Raw genomic sequence first — 19,921 nt, 5'->3', positions numbered from 1 at the left:
AAAGCATGATATAAAAATTTTTTTTAATTAGTTTTGTGTGTAATTCGTGAAGGTTTGAAATTAAATATACAGTATATATTTGCTAATAATTTGTTTTATGACCCATACTATTTTAGTTACCCAGGCTATTGCTGAGTAAGCTTGTGGCAAGTGCAACACTTTTCCAGGGTGCTAAAGATCCCAGCATCTCAAAGAAGGTTGTTACTTCATGGACTCGACTTGAAGGGAGTGCTTTCAGTTTTCTTCTTGTTTCTCGAACTCCCCTTCTCCATCAACCTCTCCCTCATAATGTGCATTCTGTACAGCAGAGGTTCTAAACTCGGGAACTGCACTTTCCACATAGGAATGTCCTCTAATTATTCTTTCTCTTGTTTACAGATGCTGACAAGTGCCATCTCAAGTGACTACAGATGTTGAGAGGTCGGAGACTCACACAGCCCTATATGAACATAGTGATTCCGGGACACACTCATGTGAAAATACTGAATCAGGGACAAACTTTTGTTAACTTGGTATTGTGATCATTTTGGATCACATGGTCATGAATCAAATGTAGCTGGTTTATAAAGACAGTAATAACTAGTATTGTGCAACATTTTGTATTTTATTCATGTAATATTATGTATGAAAAATAAAAGGTTATGAAAACTTTTATAGTTTGTGGCATTGTAATTTTGAAATTAGCTAATCCAGTGGAGTAGTTCATCATGAGAGAAACTAGTGCTAGTAGCAGCAGCAGTAGTGAAGCAGGAAGAGAAGTGACGAAGTCTGCAGCATTGGAGAATAAAGCCAACAAAGAAGAAGAAGATTTTGAAACTAACAATGAGAATTCATTAGAAGGAGATGAAAGAGTCATTGTTGATCTTCCAGACAAAAAATTAGAGTTGGAAAAATTTGACAGTGAGAATGTAGATAGTGGTGGCGATTGTTTTCCCTTAGGTGAAGAGAGTGCTCATTCACCTGTCATCTCAGGCAGTGAAGATGGGGAAAATAAACAACATGCAACATCTTCAAGAAGAGATTTGGTGAAAAATCAGAAAGAAGATGAAGCCAAGAAAGACAGTGCTGATATTATTGAAGATGAAGAGGTCTTGAGAATTATTGGAGAATTGGAGAAGGAGGTTGATGCTTTTCCAGAGCTGAATGAGGCCAGTGAGGCAAAGCAGTCAGATGTTGAGGAACCCTGTGTCACTGAGCCAGAATGTAATAGTGAGCCCAGCAAGGACAGAGAGAAGGTTGTGATAAACTTAGAAAGTGACAAAGAAGAAAAGAAACCTTTGCAAGCTAAAGAGGTAAGATTTATGTGTAATCTTCTATGCTTGTTGTAATGTATGTAGTCTACATGAATACAACTTAAATGAAGTGTTTACTCGAGTATGTAAGTTATCTTTTAACAAAAAACAACGGAAAGTTACTAGAAACATTTTTAAGATGTTTGTAGGATAAATGACAATCTTATTCAATTGTATTATAGCTATTCATTATTTTGACTAATGATTATTGTCATTATACTAACGTATTAATGATTTATGGTTCTTTTGAGAATTCAGACCGTTGTATTTTTTCTTATGATAATATTTTTGTTGCAAGCTGGTGTCATTGTTAGAGTTGCTAAAGGTTCTCTGGGTGATCTTGGGCCTCTCAGGGAAGCTTTTGTTACTTCTTTTTTTAAGCATTTGGCTTCAGCCAGGCAATCTTCTGCTACTGCTCTTATTGCTGAAGTAGTTCCTGCTTTGGTTTTGGGCCCCTCTGCTGCTGCTGCTTCTGTTGCTGTTCCTATTGCTGTTACCCACTGGTAGAACACTAGATGTATACCTTTACACCAGACAACTAAACAGGAAAACCCAGTGTTCTGGTCTCCAGCCTCAGACCCATGAGCTATACTGGAGAATGCATTGCTCATGTTCAGCCTGATTCCTTGGGTGATCAGCCAAGTTTAACACACCCTAGGGCTTACTGAACTTGGGGGCTCCTGGTTGGAGTTAAAATCTGAGCAGTATTCTGATCTGTTGCCTTTTGTTATCAGGCACTGAGAGATTTTCTTTTGGTCTACAATGCCTACTTGCTGAAGTTTCACAAGTGAGAGGAGGCTCTTTCCATTCCCAGATGGATACTATACAGCATCCCATCCAAGAGAGACTTTTCCCTATGAGTTAAGCTAAACATGTCAGGTTAGGGGTTCTTTCCAGCTGGAGCCATTGTTTAACAGATGTCTAACTTCATCATCTACTTTTGTTGAAACAAGTTCCTTGTGTCCATGGGGTGAAGGGGTCTTGTCCACCTTGCAAAGTCAGACCATGTGGGAGGCTGTTTTTGTCCTCCACAGTGTAACTTGGGTGCCTTTGAACCCCTCAGTGAGGCTGTTTTTACTAGCCTTAGCATCGGCAAAGAGGGAGTTGAACTTCATGGTCTTGTACTAAGTCTGGCAAAAGCGCAGAGCTTGTCAGTCCCTAATGCTTTTGCCTGTAGGGCAAGTTTTGCAGTACGACAGGCAGTCCCCAGTTAACTGCGATCCGGTTTTACAGCGCTTGTCTAGCGATGGAAATCGGCAATTTACTGCACTTGTCCAGCGATGAAAATCAGCAGTTTCAGTGCCAGAAATCGCCGATTTCCGCTTATCGGCACCGATACATACCTAACAGAGGCGCCGATAACTGAAAATCGCCAATTTTCAGTTACCATCACACCCTCAGATCGGAACCCCCGCCGATAACAAGGGACTGCCTGCATTTGAATATGACCTGACTAACTATGCCCAAGTTTTGACATTTGTTCATTAGCAGGCACCTGAAGGCACACAAGAACATGTGTCATGTCTATCTGGCTTCATGAGGGGATGAAGTTGGGCCATGAAGTCCAGGATACAGCATTTCCCTTTGCTCATTTCCAGGCGTAACTTCTTGGTGGCTTGGCTATTGATGGCATGAATCTGGTATTGCCAGCCACCTTAACCTCATTCATCTTGAGGGACATTGCCCATGTGTCTTGGTGATTGCTCAGTGTATTACATAGCTGCCAAGGCTCCTTGAAACATGGAAAGCAACTTGCTTAAGGTTCACAGTTTGGTATAGAATGGGGAAAGGCTTGAATGAACTGAACTCCCTTCCCTTTCTTCTCTCAGGACCACAGCAGCAAAAGTCACTGTGCTGATTGTGGCTGTCTAAAAGTTTTGATCTGAAGATATGACTTCCTCTGCTCTCCCTATAAATTAGGGGATAGGTGTAGAGCATTAGTATCTTCTTGAGTCTGATTGTGATAATGATGACTTTTACGTCTCTAACTTAGGATAAAGGGACAGGTATCCCCTGGAAATTTTCTAAAGTAAGTTTCCATACATATTTTGAACTCTGGCAAAGGACCTTGTCAAGCCTGGCTTTATGGAGATTGCAGGAAGACTCATCCTCCCCTTGTCTTGTGTGTGACTATAATGCAGACATTTCCTCATTGTGATTAGAATAACACCCCTTCAAGTTCCATGAAACAACTTCTCCCACCTTAGAATCAAGTTTCCTGCGTAAAATTCAAAGGTTGGCATTCTCATGGGAAAAAATCACATTTTCCAAAGTTACAATTTTGTTCTAGGTACAGACAAACCTAAAATACTTTATTTAGGATGAATCTTACCTACTGTTAAAGTTAGCTTATATCTCCGCATGATAGGCGAGGTGGCATTCAAACAAAAAATCAGGTGACTGCCTATCTACAAAAATCAAATGATTTAGCTCTTGTCAGATTTCTTGCTGCCATTTTGTATAGACCCTTGTTGGTATTTCATGGTTGTTTGCTGCTATCACAGTACTGTACATTTATTTATTCTAGGATCCCTCCACTGGTTCTGTAAGAATGATTGCTGTGTTAGCAGGATGTTGATTTTATGGGAGATACACACTGTTTACACTGGCTGTGATGGTATAAAGTGTGGTCTTGAGAATAGATGTGGGGAAGTATGAGCTTTTGAAGGACTTTCTGTTTTAAGTTTGTTAGTATAGGAAGAGAAGGGAAGCAGATAGATTGCGACAGCAGTTACATACTGTAGTTAGGTCAGGCTATCAACCTGTCATTTCTTCCCCTTCTCCAGGTCTTTTGTCTGTAGTCATCCATACTCAGTTTAGGCTTTTCCTCTGCTAATGCTTTAGTTAGTACTGTGGCTTCCTCTAGCTCTGCCTTCCGCTCCTGTTTCGGTTCAGGAAAAGCTTATTGAGAACATGACGTAAACCGTATTTTGGTCAGTATAACGTTTGTCTGAATTGGGTCCCCCTAGTAGTGTGCGATCATTTTTGCGTTCCCTTATAAGAGGTAAGGTGTCGGTGCCCTCGTCCATCTGTAGCCTGGGCCTAGGACTGCCCTGTGACATTTGGAAGAGTCCGCTGCCAGGGAACCTGGTCGGTTTGTCAAGATTTTGGGTGATGAGAGATTTTCCCTTGGCTCTTGACGTGTATTGACATAAGTTAAAAAAACTGGATGTTGATTAGAAAAATGAAATATTGAGATACCTATATTTATGCAAATATGTGTCACATGTCTATGTACAAATATACAGTAATCACGTACAATAAGAATGATAAGCTGTTAGTAATCACAATTGGTCAGAGCAGTACATTTAGTCAGAATGATTAAATAATAATAATAATAATAATAATCTTTATTGTGGCTCAGGGCCATATACATGGAAGATACAAATACAATACACACAAACTACATACATAAGGTAACATGACAAAAATAATTATCGGCAGTATCCACACAGTCGCTGAAGAAGTAGAAAAAATAGAATGCCCCCTTGCTGGAGCCCGTTGAGGGAGCAGAAGGTGTACGACAGTACATTACCCCATTTGACACAGAATTGCTGAGTGGAGAACCAACAATATAAGATGCCAGTTTGATATAGAGGTGTGCCTCGTTTGTGCAGCTTCAGGTAGTTTACTCTGTTAAATGCTTTTCTCACATCTACAACACATAGGAAAACAGGAGAGGCTGATGATAGGTAATAGTTCAACAGTTCTTTCAGGATGTAGATGCAGGTGTTGGTTGAATGGTTTTCTTTAAAGCCGAACTGGTTGTCAGTAGTGTGCAGAAAGGGAAGAAGTCTCACTAGAAGAATAGACTCAAGTATCTTCAACGCAATTGTAGTACTGTACTGTGATTGCAATCGGGCGATAATTGCCAGGGTCAGCTGCACCCTTTAGCTTGTTTTTTTATTAATGGTATTAAGTGAACTAAGAGGGAGTCTTGGAGAAACTGGTGAATTATGCTAGCAAAATGTAAATTATTGGATGGCAGAATTTGAAAGCTTCAGCAGGCAGACCATCGCAGCCAGGGCGATTTATTATTAGGTAGGTTGGAGCCAACATACAGCAAAGCCATCGGACAAAATCAGCAATACGTACCAACTGCACTTTCACAGAGTTCAGTTGGTAAAGTGACGTGTTGCCTAGGAATCCACAGCAGGCATAGTACCAAAACGGTCAACAACATGCAGGAAACTATCAGCACTCGTCACGTATAGCAGAGTGGTTGTCAGATGAAGTATGGTGTATCAAAGAGAGAGGGATTCTGCAAGTATATATTAACACATTTAGAATCCACGAAAAATCACTAACCATATACTGTATCCAGAATAGTGAGTGGACAATACATGAATATAATTAAAGAAAACATTCAACTCATAAGTTGGTCGGTGGAGGGCTGCATTGATAGTTAACAATGGGAGTTTTACATTTTCACTCATTGCCTACGAAACAAGGAAACGAAACTCCAAGGATATTAAAGCGATTGAGCTACAGGTGCTCCATCAACTGCTGAGTTTAGTTATTAATAGGAAACTACCGACATGGTTCTCGGGGTGACGTGATTCTGTGCCCTCCGTCACTTGCATCTCCGTTTTTCACGCTCATTGCCTCAGTTAATGAATTAGCCAAAAGATCATTTTAGTAAACGTTAATCTTCACTACGTATGCGACTTCTGCCATCTTCGGCACCTAGTATGAGGTTGTTAGCACCAATAGGACTAATTATGTAGGTATAGGGAGTTTTATCAACAATAATGTGTCTGTAACAAGTTTTACTTATTCTGATCATATGTCAACTCGTGGATTGTTTAACCAATCTCTTCATCTTTTACTCATTCTAAATCCTTGTCTGGAAGCCTATTCTTCTTTCTCCGTCGAAATGCACTTGTTCGTTCTTTATGTGCCTTTCGGCTATCAGCTAATCTTTTTAATTCTGCATCGATGAATGTTTCTCTTTCCAAATCGACCATGATTATTGTATCTTCTGTTGTTTCCTAGCTAGATATTATTCTAGCTACATAGCTTTCTAAGAATGTGTCGTATGGGAATGTTTTCAAGTATGTTGACTTGCTTTTTGGTGAGATAGGAGAGTTGTTGTAGCTTCCCCCCCCCCACCTCCCAACATTTCCCATTTTCTTTTGGTGCCTTATTTTTTTTCACTCAACTGACTTGTGTGGACTCGGCTGAGTCACTTCAGACTGTCTCCCTTTCTTCGAGTTGCTCATGCAATGCAGGTGCTTGGCTGCTGTAGCCTCCTGTCGCCAGCTGTCTCCCCCTGTCACCAGCTGTCTCTTGTCGCCTTCTGATGGTAGAAGAGTTTAAATCAGAGGACCTCCTTTGCTTTGATCGCCGTTTGCTGAAGCGTTGCGCTTCGCTGTGTCCTCATTTAGTTGAGGAAAGAGGCCTCAAAGAGAATAGGTCAAGTATTTCGGCGCCCTTGAAGTATATGGAGAAGTGAACCCAAGCATTCTCCTTCAGTTAGAGTGCGTTTTGTAAGTTTTCTTGTACTTGGGCCACAGAGCTCCCTTTAGGTCTGATGGGGCTTGTCTTCTTGTTTTTCGTGAAGTTGCGAAGCACTGCCTCTTGCAGTACAAATGCTTAATCAGCACTTAAACCATCTTCGGTAAGAGATTCGGTTTCTTTGATCTTTCCTGTGAAGAGACGAACTCGAGACTGACAAGTGCTTTGGACATGCCGAAGTGGAGTCTCAGTTTAGATTGTTGAAGTTTTTGTCTTTTATTGAACTATTGCTCAGTATATTGTGTCTTCGCTGCATCAGCTTAGAGAGGTTGAGGTGCCAGCTTAGTGTGTTGTTGGCACCAGCTTAGGAAGTTTGTGAAGCTAGCTTTAAGGGTTTATGGCACCAGCAGGAGTTTAACGAGGAAGAGTGTTGGTTTTTAACTAGTTTCTGATGCTGCAGGCTAATGTTCTCATGTTTATACTAACTCAGTTTGGAAGAAGTGAGAACACATATGCTCCTATCTGTAGTACAGGCTTATGCTGCAAAGGTTAAGGCAGTAAGGGAGGATGTGTTGGTATAAGTCTTGTTTTATACCTTTCTGGGATAAGTTCAGCCCTCAGGTTCCGGTAGATGGCCAATTGCAAGCCTCCTAGCATGCTTGGAGAGACTTGGGAGCAGAACCTTATGTGGTGGAGGCAGTGAAGGAGAGTTATTAATCCTTAAGGTTACCCACCTCTAATTTATTCTCCTATAGCTAGCTGTTCCTTTTTCTTTTCCAGCAGAAGTCTCTCATTCTTTAGTAGGAGGTTGTAAATTCACTTGGATTTTACCTCTGACTTTTTCTTAGCTCCTTAAGCAACTGGAATTGGCAGTCATTGTTGGACACATTGAGACTGAATAACTTAACATGGTTGTCTTCATGCTTTTTGGTTTTTCCAGCATGGTTTTAGTGACATTACAAAAGAATGATCAGATGTTTTGGTGGACGTGTAAGAGACATTTTTCTCATACCAGTACATCCTCAGTCATGCAAGTTCCTTCGAGTTGTATTTACAGATGAGGTATTGATGTTCAGGGTTCTTTGTTTGGGCTCATGTACAGCACCTGTCTAAGCAATCACAGGGAATTTGTTGCCTATAGGTGGATGGGGTCAATTTTTAGGAGCAAGAAATTTTTTCTACCGAGTCACTGGTTCAAGTTGGCCAACTCTGTCGACAGTATTCCAAAGGCCAAAGATCTGTTGCTTCACCTTGCTCAGTATCTGTGCTTTATGATTTTCAGTCGACTTCCCTAACTCTTCATTCTTATCTAGCAATGTGGGGATGACACCTTAAATTGGTAGGCTTGTCTGTCAGAAGATGAATAGGCACTTGCCTCTTTAAGAATTTTAGCCCTGAAGAAAGCTTCCCAAGTGGTAGGGCTTTCTTTATTAGGAAACATGGCCTCACTTGGGATTTTGTCAGAATAACCAGTTACAGTACAGTCTCAGCAGAAGAGGTGATGACTTACAGCTAATGTTCATTAAATTTGTAAGTAATCCAGGACCATCATTGTTATGTAGGAGGGACTCTTCAACCAAGAGTTGACCATTTTATTCATAAACCTACATCCAGGTTTTGTTTTTTCCCTCTGTTGTGTAACACGAAACAAAGAATTTTGACTAGTGTCGTTACACTTCCATACAACATAGAGTGGTCAACACTACACGTGGTAAAACTTGTTAGATGTCAGGGCAGTGGAAAGACATCGAAGATGCCTAGCAGGTTTATCCCTGGTCAGAAACAAAGTCATAGTGGAAAGTTTGCTTCTTTGAGTGAGATGAAGAACATGGTATTGGATTGATAATTCATTATGCGGAAGGACAGTGTTTTTGGCGATTGGGGAATTGGAAAGAACACAACTACCTACAGAGTGGCCATTACATCTGTAAGTTCGACAGTTGCTGTAGGCTGATTCACCGTCTGCATACAGAGACGGCAGGAAGAATTCTGATTCGTAGCTAAGTACTCCGATACCACTTGGTGGAAAAAGGTGAATGCTGAGACAATCCTAGCGGGTAGCCAAGCGTATATATATTTTTTTTTTAATGGTAATTGCTCCTGGTGGCGCAAAGATATAAGCTATCTTTAACAGCAGGTAAGACTCATTCCAAATAATCATCTTTTTCTTCTTTAACTTTTTCAGAGCTTGAAATATCTGGGACTTTGCAAAGGTTGGGATAAATAAAAGTAAGAAGCTTTTATTGGAAAACATAATTTATTTAGTTTTAATAAAGAATTAAAAATTTTTAGTTTGTCTGAAACCTCCTGATATTGAGCAATCACATACCTGTTTTTAAATGAAAGCTGACTTCACCCTCAATTTTTTTTGGAGTATGTAATATAACAAGTAAGGAGACTGTTAAAAAGGTTTATGCCAGTACAAATCCTTGCTGCTTGTTAAAATTTAGAAAACTTATCTGAATCGTCTGCCATCATATAATATTTTGGCCTTATGCACTTATTCCTGGGATGACTTTTCAGTATTTTATTTGAAATAGACATAAATATTGATTTTCCCAACATTTTCTAGCATTTAACTATGCATTTTCAGTTTAAATTTTGCTGCAGGGTCACTTGAGAAATATAATATTCACTTAGCTTGAGATAAATTTAATATGACAGCCATCTGCTGCAATTTCTCATGTCATAACAGATGGACTAAGAAATGATGTTATAAAAATATATGTCATCCAGTTATAATCCTTACAATCTCATTAATACCTATTTGCTAATGTTTTGGAGTACTTTTTATTTCATGTTCTTAAGATGAAAGGTTCTGGGATGCTTGTTATGATATACCATGTGGAGGATGGCATTTTATACATATTATTTTCAAATTTAGAGGATGAAAATGTGGATGTGTTAGAGGGCATAGGATTACTGTAACCTTTTAAGATGAGATTGTAATTTGGTGATACATGTAGATTCATGTTTTCTGTAAAATTTTTGAAACATTTAAGTTGAGGCACTCGGTTAGCTTTACTGAAGAGCTTTGGAGTGTACAGTATGCTTGAGTGGATGATAATTTAAACTCTTATGACATCTGAACTGTTGTGTGTCTAAGGTTATATTCAAGTATGAGGGTCTTGATAAAATGCTTTTTATTTATTTGATGTATAAATACGCTACTGAATATGTTAGACAGTTTAAACAAACCTGCACATTTTCTTTTGCTGCAAACCTCCTGTGCAACATTTTGTATAAACCATTCAAGGTTTGGTTAATGGTTGAAGAGGCCTCTGGCAATGACAGCAGATGTATTTAAACTCCAGTTTCAAAATAGATTGTATTTTATTAAAATGTTTTCAAGTGTATTGTGTAGACATGAGTTAAGATTGATTATATGATTATTCATTTCCATATGATTATTCATTTTGACAAAATTTTGTATATGAAAGTGGAATTTCCCCCTTCTAATCTTTTGCTTTCTTTGTTTCCACTTTTTCAGGTTGGAGGGCTAATAAATCACGGACCTTACAGTCGTATTTTGTTTGTGGGAGATTCCCGCATGCAGTCACTTGAAGATTCTTGGCCGGAATATCCATTCATTAAACCCCAGTTTCTCATTGAACCCCATTTAAAACTTGAAGAGCTTAAAGATTTCATCCTGTCACATACTGAACTTCCACACCTGAAAAATGGAACATTGTTGATATGTAATGTGGGTCTTCATGATATCATTGAGTTGGTAGATTATAGCGAATGTGCTTCAGTCGAGAATCATCAACCTCTGAAGATCATGACTCTAGGAAAAGCAGTTGAAGATATAGTCAAGATAGTAATATTACGTCTCAGTAAAATTTATAAGATACTAGAAGACAGTTTAGATAGCCGTTCAGTCATTTGTTTTTCAGCCATTATCCCCTGTGACCCTATAATGCATTTTGTAGTGCAGTCATTAAATCACCTTCCAACAGGACATGCCAGCATGGGCTCTCAGCTTCGAGAAAACTTAAGTATGTTGAGATCTGACGTCAAGTTTATTTGCACAAAGGTCAATAAACATTTGGAAAAACTTAACCCCCTGCCATCTATATGGAATATTATGAAGTCATACCACCTAGATCGTAAAATTGTTGGTCAGGTTTTTGTTGATGGTATTAACATATCTTCAGAGACATCCCGTTTATTAGCATCCAAACTGAGCAGATTTCTCATAGAGTTGTTTTATAGAGTAGAGATAAATACTAAATTTGTTGGCTATAACAGAGATCAAAAAGTTATCGTGGTAGGGGATTCACGATTGATGCTGCTGCAAGAGATGTGGCTTGGTGATAAACCACAATTTTATTGTGAACCAAACCTGGGGTTTCACAATTTTAGTAACTTTATTAATGAAAAACTAGTGGATCTAAAAGACAAGATTGTGATTGTATGCCTTGGACTGAATGACCTGATCCAGTTTGTTGACAATGAGTCTTGCCTAGAAAAAGACCATGAACCATGCCAGGTTGCTTTGTCGTTATGTGATAAGCACAGTAGTACAGAGGAGTACTTTAAAAAAATCCAAGAGAATTTCAAAAGCTCCTTCACTTTGTTTTGTACAAAGAATCCTGTCATGATGTTTTTTGCAACCGTATATCCCATTCATATAGATAATTATATGAATTCACAGGTGAAAATTCATGAGGAAAAGACAGGTCATGTCATCACCCCACCTCAAAAGAAACCCGAAATTAATGCAAAGTTGAATGAATTGGTGTACAGGTTAAATTCACTCATGAAAGAAGTGTGCTGTGAACATGGTTTGCCATTATGGGATATGTTCCATGTTGTTTGTAGAGGATATGAAGCCTCAACTCTGAGCCCAGATGTTTTGGATATGTTCCATGTTGTTCGTAGAGGATATGAAGCTTCAACTCTGAGGCCAGATGTTTTGAAAGATGGTATTTATCCAAGTGAAAGAACAGCTGAGGAACTTATTCGTTCCTTCTTTTCCTTTACCAAAGACAAGTTATTACAAGAATTTGCTGAAAATGTAGAAGGGTACAAGTTTCCATATAGACCTTTGCCAACATGTAGTGATTACCCCACAGACAATTTATGGGAAAAAAAAGTGGATACCAAAGTTTCTACTGGGAAAACACAAAGAGGAGTTGATCAGTCTACCTCTAAGAAAACTGAAGCCAAAACTGAAAGTTCCAGCCAATCTTCAGGAGCATTAAAGTAAGTACATTAAACTTGTAATACGTTTCTTGTGGGAATTAAATAGCACCTACAAATAGCATGCAGTGTCAAGTATTTTACAGTAATGTAGTGTATGGAATTTTTTTGGACTGTTTAAATATTGAGAGGATGTAGTGTGTGTCACCAGTCATAGCTGTGGGTTTTTAGTTAACTCAATTAATGAATGGACATTGACCCTTAAATGTTGTCCCATAGTGGCTTACTAGTACAGTAAAAATACAGTTAGACCCACCACTAATAACAGTGGACCAAGAACACTGTCCTGTGGAACTCCAGACACACTAGGTCTTGGTTCACTGAAGGTCCTCCCCACAGCAACTCACTGCTGCTTACCTTCTGTAAGAAATCTTTAAGTACTCCAAAACATACCCACCCACTCCAAGATTCTGAAGTTTATAAATAAGTGCCTGGTAACAATTATTATTATCCAGATTATGCTATGGCTTTGCATTAGAGTATGCATTTGTTTGCACAGTATAAAGTTAATTTACTTCTTTTAGATTTATTCAAATCATTGTTGCACCATACATTTTCTGCCACAGTATTGTTGAATACTTATTCAGTAGTTCATCCATCTCACTTTCTGATTTTCTTTTGAGATTCTCTTGTCCAGTTATTTTTTTTAAATCATTGTTGGCATATAAGAAACACAAAGGACATATAAGTTTTCTTTACTGGTATAAGTTTTATGCAAATCAGTGCACATATGATATTGCTTAAATATTTCCTGCTTGATCCTGTTCTCTGTTCAAATTTCTTAGTGATATGTAACTTACCATTTGTTTGTTGAATGCTTATGTAGTCTGTCATAGGCATTCTTGCATTATGTCACCTTGCATAATTTTTTTGTTTGCAATTGATTTTGACATTTACATCCATATTGCAGATCATCATGTTTATTATACAACAGGTGCTAGATTTCGTTGTAGAGCATCCACTATCATTGCATTGCTACTACTATCCAGTTGCATCCAAACTTTTTATATTTGCATATGTGTACTATCCTACATATTATGGCAATACCTTTTGTGGATTATATGGCCAATCCAAGTGGCAGATACTACTCTGTCATCCCGAGGCCATATGAAGCAAGAGGTTATAGGAGTCACTGCATTCCTAGCTCTCTGTTGCAACTGAGATCGTGACATTTCCAGATGGGTTTTCAGCTAACAGTTTGTTAACAGAGACAGTATCCCATTTAAGGAGTGAGTCTCATATATCGAAGGCAATTGACACACACACACCTAGGTAGTTTTTATTGCACATCTTAATAGTCTAAGTTTATGTCAGGGATTCAGCGTGCTGAGTTCCAGTACGCAATCTTTTTAATATCCCCACAAACAGATGAACTGTAGCACAAGGTGAGAAAATTCCTGTGTCATTTCTGCAAGGCATTATGGCCCGGAATACTCATTGGGGATAATTGCTCTTTAGTGTTCCAAGCAACAATAGAGCCTGTAAGGAAGCTTTCATAATGGCTGAGTCTTCTGAGGCAACTTAACTTCAGGTGGTTGCATAACAGCTTACAGGGCCTGATCCTTCATACATGGCTGATACAGCAGTTCGTCAAAAGTCTCAGTGCTGTGATGTGAAGTATTGCAAAACCTTTATGCATATTTAAAGCAATCTAAAGTAGACAATCCAGTGACAGAAGGTGCTGTGTCAGAAATCAGTCATGTATGGCTTTTTAGAGGATTGATTCAGTGTAACACAGTTGTGACTTCTCAAGAGTTGCAGAAAATACCCAGATCATCAGTTGTAAATGGAAAGGAAGTTTTGTGTTACCTCATGTGAATTCTATAAGGGAACTAGTTAAACTAGAGGTCAGGCATCATTTGATAATCTTGACCCTAGTAAACCTTGTATCATAGCCTCTGTTTCAGGGCCTGTGAGTTGCAATGGCTAGGAGCTGAGGGCTTGCATACAGAGTATTTTCTTGTCTTTTTCTGCCTTTCCTTGATATTATGACTGTCATGGTTTCAATAGATATTTTGTGAAAATTTGAGGATGCATAAAAAATTATGAATAACAATAATATCAGTAAACCTCCTATTTTTTGGTATCTGTTACCTGTACTATGTATTTACAGTATTTTAGGAGAGACTCTTTCAAACAAAATTAAAAAGAATGGCTCTGTGGATGCCTTTGAATGTATATTGCAGTTTCTGAATATCCCAAACAAGGTTCTTTGCAGCAGCAGATTAATTATGTAAAAGTGGTTAAAAGCTCATTTATTTGCCTTTGTCAGTGGTAGAAAATACTATTAAAATGTTAAGGAAAATAAATAACCTTTGGATGGAAACTAATGAACTTTGGAGAGCTTTTATTTGATTTCCCTGCTGCTATGAAGAAACTCTTTGGGTAAGTTTAGCTGTGCATACGTGCTTACTTGTGCTTGTAACTGAATTTGAATATCACTGTAATAGAGTGCTTCATGATTCATGAAATGGTCAAAAGATGTTAATTCCTCCCCTGATTCACTGTTGGGAATTCATTCCTGCAGACTACTTTAGTACTCCCACGGACATCTGCAAGTTTAAGTTGAAAAGACATGTTCCCATTGTTTTCCTGCTATAGTTCTTATTGCTTTATATACTTTTAGTAATAGGACATTCAGATATGATGCTTCTCCAAGTGACCAGGTATAACCATTCATTGGCTGTTTCCCCTGCTAAAAGTGCATCATGTAGTGAATATCCAAGGAACTATCTCGTGTAATCATTCTGGCAGCTTTAAACTTTGGAGAAATTTGGCCTCGCCAAAAATAAATGATTCAAGCTAAACCATTCATTTACAGTAAAATTTAACATTTTGTATAAGGAATTTTTAAAACTTAGCTTAGCATATGCTGTGATTTTTCCATTATTTGCATTACACAGTTGTCCACACCCTCTTTGGACATTAAATTGGTTTCATCCATTATGAGCTTGCTTTGGCAGTGATTATTTTTGTGACATTCATCTGGTGAACAAGTCACCTGGCCAAAAGCACTGTACAGGGCATATAGCATATATAGAAAAAGAGGTTTGTACTTATGAAAAAATAATGAACATTTGTCTGTTTTTTTTTTTTTAAATCCAGTAGAAGGAAGTACTGTAGTCATGAAAGCTTTCATTTTTTATGCTAAGGAATCTACAAAACTAATATGTAAAAATGAAAGTTAGTGATATTGATGATTATGTGTATATTTGGAACTGCTGATTAGCTATATATCTGTTTGTATTGTATACAATATAGTACTGTATATGGTATATAAGAAAATAAGCTCTTAAGTAGATCAACTATACATTATACTGTTTTGTGTTTAAATTTGTTTCCTCATTCTGATGCTTTCTCGGGCAGTTTTTATGGCAGCATGTCACTCATGAGTCAGATATATGTTTGTTAAATTTAAATAATTATGAATGAGCAGTGTCAGGGTTATCTCCTAAGGAAAAATTTTAAGTGAGGTTAGTGCAGTGCAGTAAATGCCATTTCATGTCTTGACAGGTCCCACCAACCAGACACTGACACAAGTATATCATCAAACCTAGCACACAGAAGACTCTCAGGTAGTCGTCCGTCTGTGTTTACCCGTATAAAAGATAGACACCCACGCTCAGAAGAAAGAAGATATCCATTGCCTTCAGTAGAGAGAACACATCGTTCAAGGACATCTAGGTCTCCATTACATGGGAGACGATCGAGGTATGGTAGGTCGCCAGAACACTATTCTAGAACACAGAGATCCTCTGAAAGAGGTCGTGAAAATAGGGAATTATATTACAATTTAGAGTCTGTTAGAAAAATTCGAAAGCAGTGTCAGGAGGAGAAAGATCCAATTTTCCGAGATGCTCTTCTCAACTTGTTTAGTACTCATGTTTATGAATGCGAATTGTATATGCACAAGCCAGATGCACATCCAGATTATTCTAAAGAATATAGGCTGTTTTTGGTTAAAAAAAGAGGTTCCATAATGAGTTTGGGTGGTGATCCAGAATCATTTGATTACATAAAAGAATGGGGACAGTTTTGGCCTTCACGTATGTTTGAACTCTTCCAAGAAAGTTGGGAGTCTAAAAAAACACAGTGTCTATCTATGATGACTTCAAAGAGAAAAAGATCATCTTCATCTTCATCATCTTCGTCATCTTCATCTTCATCTTCATCTTCGTCATCATCATCTTCATCTTCATCTTCGTCATCTTCACGATCCCCCACTCCAGAGAGGAAAAGAAAACGATCAAAAAAGAAAGCTTCGAAGTCTGAAAAAAGTTTATCCAAACCTGAGAAAAAGAAAGTTTTTGAAGGAAACAATGAATGGAAACCAGTGGTCTCCCCTGAAGATACTTCGGACAGTGGTTTTATGCAAGACATGATGCTCACAAGACGAGAACCAGAGAAGGAGCTAGAAACTAGTGTGCAGTCCCAAAGTTTATCATATGGTGATAAAGTATATTCACAAAATGTAGTAAAGAAGAAAGTTGTGAAGGTTGTCGAAGTTCTAGGTATATTAACATATATGAAAGAGAAATTGGGTGTGTTTGGATTACCAGTCAGCATATTGTATGAAAAAGCAGTTGAAATGGAAAAGAAAGGTTTAAATCCAAATGTTCTGCTAGAAGATGAAGAAACAGCAACACTGTTTTTTATGTTGAGCGATAAACTTTCTTCTCAAATTGAAGAAGGGGATGGATCAACTATCCAGAAAGCTATTACTCTTGAAGCACACACACTTTTGCTTGACGTAATAACTGAAATAAATGAAAATAAGAAGAAAGGTAAGAAAAATTTGCATGTTAACATTGCCCAGATAGCTCGTTTAACAATGGGAAAGACAATATCAGACACTATCAGGATTATAAAAAATTTCTTGTTTTATGAAGGCTATTCTAATGTAAACAAGGATGACCTAGAAAGTATATATATGTCTGTTAAAGATGAGCAGTTGAAGCTCACAGAGTCTACATCCTTAAGCCAAGGTTATAGGTCCGTAGGCTCTCCATCAGGATTTACCAGAATAGAACAGAAGACAACTGAAAGCAAAAGACCTGATCAAGGCCTCACAGATTTTGTTCTACCTCAAGATAAGATGAATGAGGAATTCTTCATAGGAAAGAATTCATTTCCAAGTAGAGATGCAACGGTAAAAGCTTCCTCATCAAAGTTTGACACCCCAAAGGAACTTGATGAGGAGTTCTTTACAGGCAAGAAATTTTTGAAGCCTGGTGATTCTGTAGATAATGAGAGAAATGAAATGAATTTGAAAGCTGCTTATGTACCTCACAGGCATAAACTACCTCCGCCTGCCCCTATATTATCGGGAATACATAGTTCAATGCTTTTAAAGAATTCTAGTTCACAGCATCTACAGAATTCCAGTTCACAACTTTTACAGAATTCTAATTCACCTCTTTTACAGAATTCTGCAAGTAAACCATCATCAGCTCATAGTGTCCCTAAAGGGCTACCACAAGCATTAGACTATGATTTATTACGAAAATGTCTAGAAGCTCTGCCAAGTTTCCCTAAATAATTACTCAAGAATGATTGCATGAACTTGGGAACTGACAAAAGGAGAACAAATGATGCAGTTTATTTGGGCTTAAAAATGTGGAGTACAGTATGTGATATAATTCTTGGGAGAGCTGAACACTGAGTGTAGTTGCAGCATCCTACAAAATGACATTGATGGAATAATTTTTTCCATAGTGCACACATTCTGAAGTCCAGTGCTTGCCATATTTTAGAGATTGAGGAGACAGGAGAAAAAGTGAGGCCTAACCCTCAGGGAAACACGAGCATTTTAAAGAAAATTTTGAGAACTCTGGGGGAACAAAATGGCAGAGAATTCAAATGGTGGGGAAGGCAGTGAAATCTCCCCCAAGTAGAGCAGAATAGTGAACACTGATTTCCACATGATAAATAATGAAAGTAGTGGCCTTGGATATTATGTGGCAATGAAAGTGGTGCCCTGTGGATATTGCTTGGCTTCCAAAATGAGGAGAGATAGCCTGTTCTTAATTCAATGGAGTATAATTAAAAGAAATTAAGTTAAATAAGAGAGAGACATAACGTAGAAAGCAGGGTCATTAGTCCAATGAAATGCCTTTCATTCTGTGCTATGAAGAAGAATGAGCATACCGCATAAGTGAATAATGATCCAGTATGAAAGTGTTACAGTTTGTAGCACTAAAATTGAACTCATGACTGGCAGGCTGAATTAAATGGTCTTTCTTGTGCACTTATTGTAACATTAATTATTAACAGCATGAAGAAACTATGATTATCATGAACAGAGAAGAGTCAAAGTAAGATCTCAGAATTGAGGTAGTTTTGTCACAAGAGTACAAGATGAGCACTCAGTCAGAGACTATTAGATATGAGGGCCAGCAATGTAAAGGTCAGATGGAGAGGCCTGGTATAGGTGGCATTTGAAGAGAGAATGCACAAGACAGGTGAGAGGGAAATGATGTTTGAAGCTTGAAGATTCAGGTATCAATTCGTATGTTAATTGTGCTGGAACCAAAACACTATTGAAAGATGTAGAAGGAGCTTTGAAGTGCAATTAGGCACCTGATTAATAAAGAGGTTGATTTTAGAAGGGCAGAAGCCAGAGGATCATAGTTACAACCAAAGCTTCTACAATTCAAGTTATTCATCCATAAGCAAACGAGTCAGTTTTGCTAGAGACTATGTGTTCCATGGTATCAGGTGCCAGGGTCTGTAGAGAGTTGATTCCTCAACATTTGACCAAGTGCACAAATGGAAATATGAATGGGCAAGATATTGAGTTGTGGTCAGATTTATAACAATCTGTTTTATGTACCAGACTATTCAAGATAGGTATAGTCACGGAAATGCGCTCATTTATATCATCTTTTCTGGCCAATAGTAGTAGTGGCTGATAATCCCTTAATGGTGATATCAGCAGTCATTGGCTATTGTGCCCGACTATTCACAATTTCATAGAATGGTAATAAATTTTATGTATGTCATTCAGATGTTTGAGCTATTGTCTTATAAAAGGTTTGTATGTATGTGTGTACAGTATGCATTCTTTGCCCTTCCCTTCGGCCCCTAACTGCAACACCTGTCATTCCCTTTACTGTGCCTCTGTTCATATTCTTTCTTCCATCTTACTTTCCACCTTCTTCCAACAATGTTTCACAGTGCAACTGCGAGGTTTTCCTCCTGTTACACCTTTTACACCTCTTACTCTGTTTTCCTTTCAGCACTGAATGACCTCACAGGTCCCAGTGCTTGGCCTTCGGCCTAAATTGTATATTCTGTCTATTTATCTAAATTTGTATCTTTATGGAGCCATTCCAGAGGGCTGTCCTAATTTGTAATAATGGTAGATGAACATATTGTAAAACCCAAATGTAAAAATGAATAAATGTCTATTGTTTTAGCTGTATTTTTGACCTTATATATTTTTGAACTACCATATATTGTGGTAACTAACATATTGTTGAGCATTAAACCATATGAATGGAATGAAATACTGTAAGTATTGTGTATTCATGCTTTTATAATGTGAGGCATTAGCATCCACACTGAGAAACTTATGCAGTTTTTATTCCATTTCCATTCACATGGACAGTTGTAGGAAGAGTTAAGTACTTGCTTCCAGATTTGAGTGTGATGACTATAATTGTTTCTTTGTGGATTACAAGTTGAAATGAGATGAAATGCAAATATAACTTGTTCTCTTGAAAAGCAAGCATAATTTTAGCATGACGCTTAAAGCATTAAGAGACACGAAAACTGAATAATTTTTGAGATATAAGAAATCATATATGTGAGGGTAATAGAGGCCTTTTAGATTGTTATTTTTAAAATTTTACCAAAGTTTTAGTAACATTTTGAAGATTACAAACTAATAAGTTTGTTACCTGTATACATATGTGCATGGTTTAGGGGTTTTTATGTTGTAAATTTAACTGTTTTGCTGCCTTCAC

The 19,921-nt window shown here is 37.9% G+C and overlaps 1 protein-coding gene across 5 annotated transcripts in view; it reads left to right on the top strand.

The window, feature by feature from the left end:
• The window catches only part of LOC136825414 (uncharacterized), a 30,208-nt gene extending 10,840 nt beyond the window's left edge, over positions 1-19,368 (top strand). For 4 of the 5 annotated variants that reach the window (XM_067081790.1, XM_067081792.1, XM_067081791.1 and 1 more), the window contains 3 exons: positions 379-1,292; positions 10,240-11,957; positions 15,468-19,368. In XM_067081790.1, coding sequence (XP_066937891.1) covers positions 708-1,292; positions 10,240-11,957; positions 15,468-17,493 — 4,329 coding nt within the window. In that variant the 5' untranslated portion in view covers positions 379-707 and the 3' untranslated portion in view covers positions 17,494-19,368. The remainder of the gene's footprint in view (positions 1-378; positions 1,293-10,239; positions 11,958-15,467) is intronic. The other variant, XM_067081794.1, reaches the window with a different exon arrangement.
• The last annotated feature ends 553 nt before the right edge of the window (positions 19,369-19,921 follow it).

Source organism: Macrobrachium rosenbergii, chromosome 37 (genome assembly GCF_040412425.1).
Source record: "Macrobrachium rosenbergii isolate ZJJX-2024 chromosome 37, ASM4041242v1, whole genome shotgun sequence".
Lineage (NCBI taxonomy): Eukaryota > Metazoa > Arthropoda > Malacostraca > Decapoda > Palaemonidae > Macrobrachium > Macrobrachium rosenbergii.
Note: the sequence above shows the minus strand (reverse complement) of the source record. Positions and strands in the feature narration are given on the sequence as shown.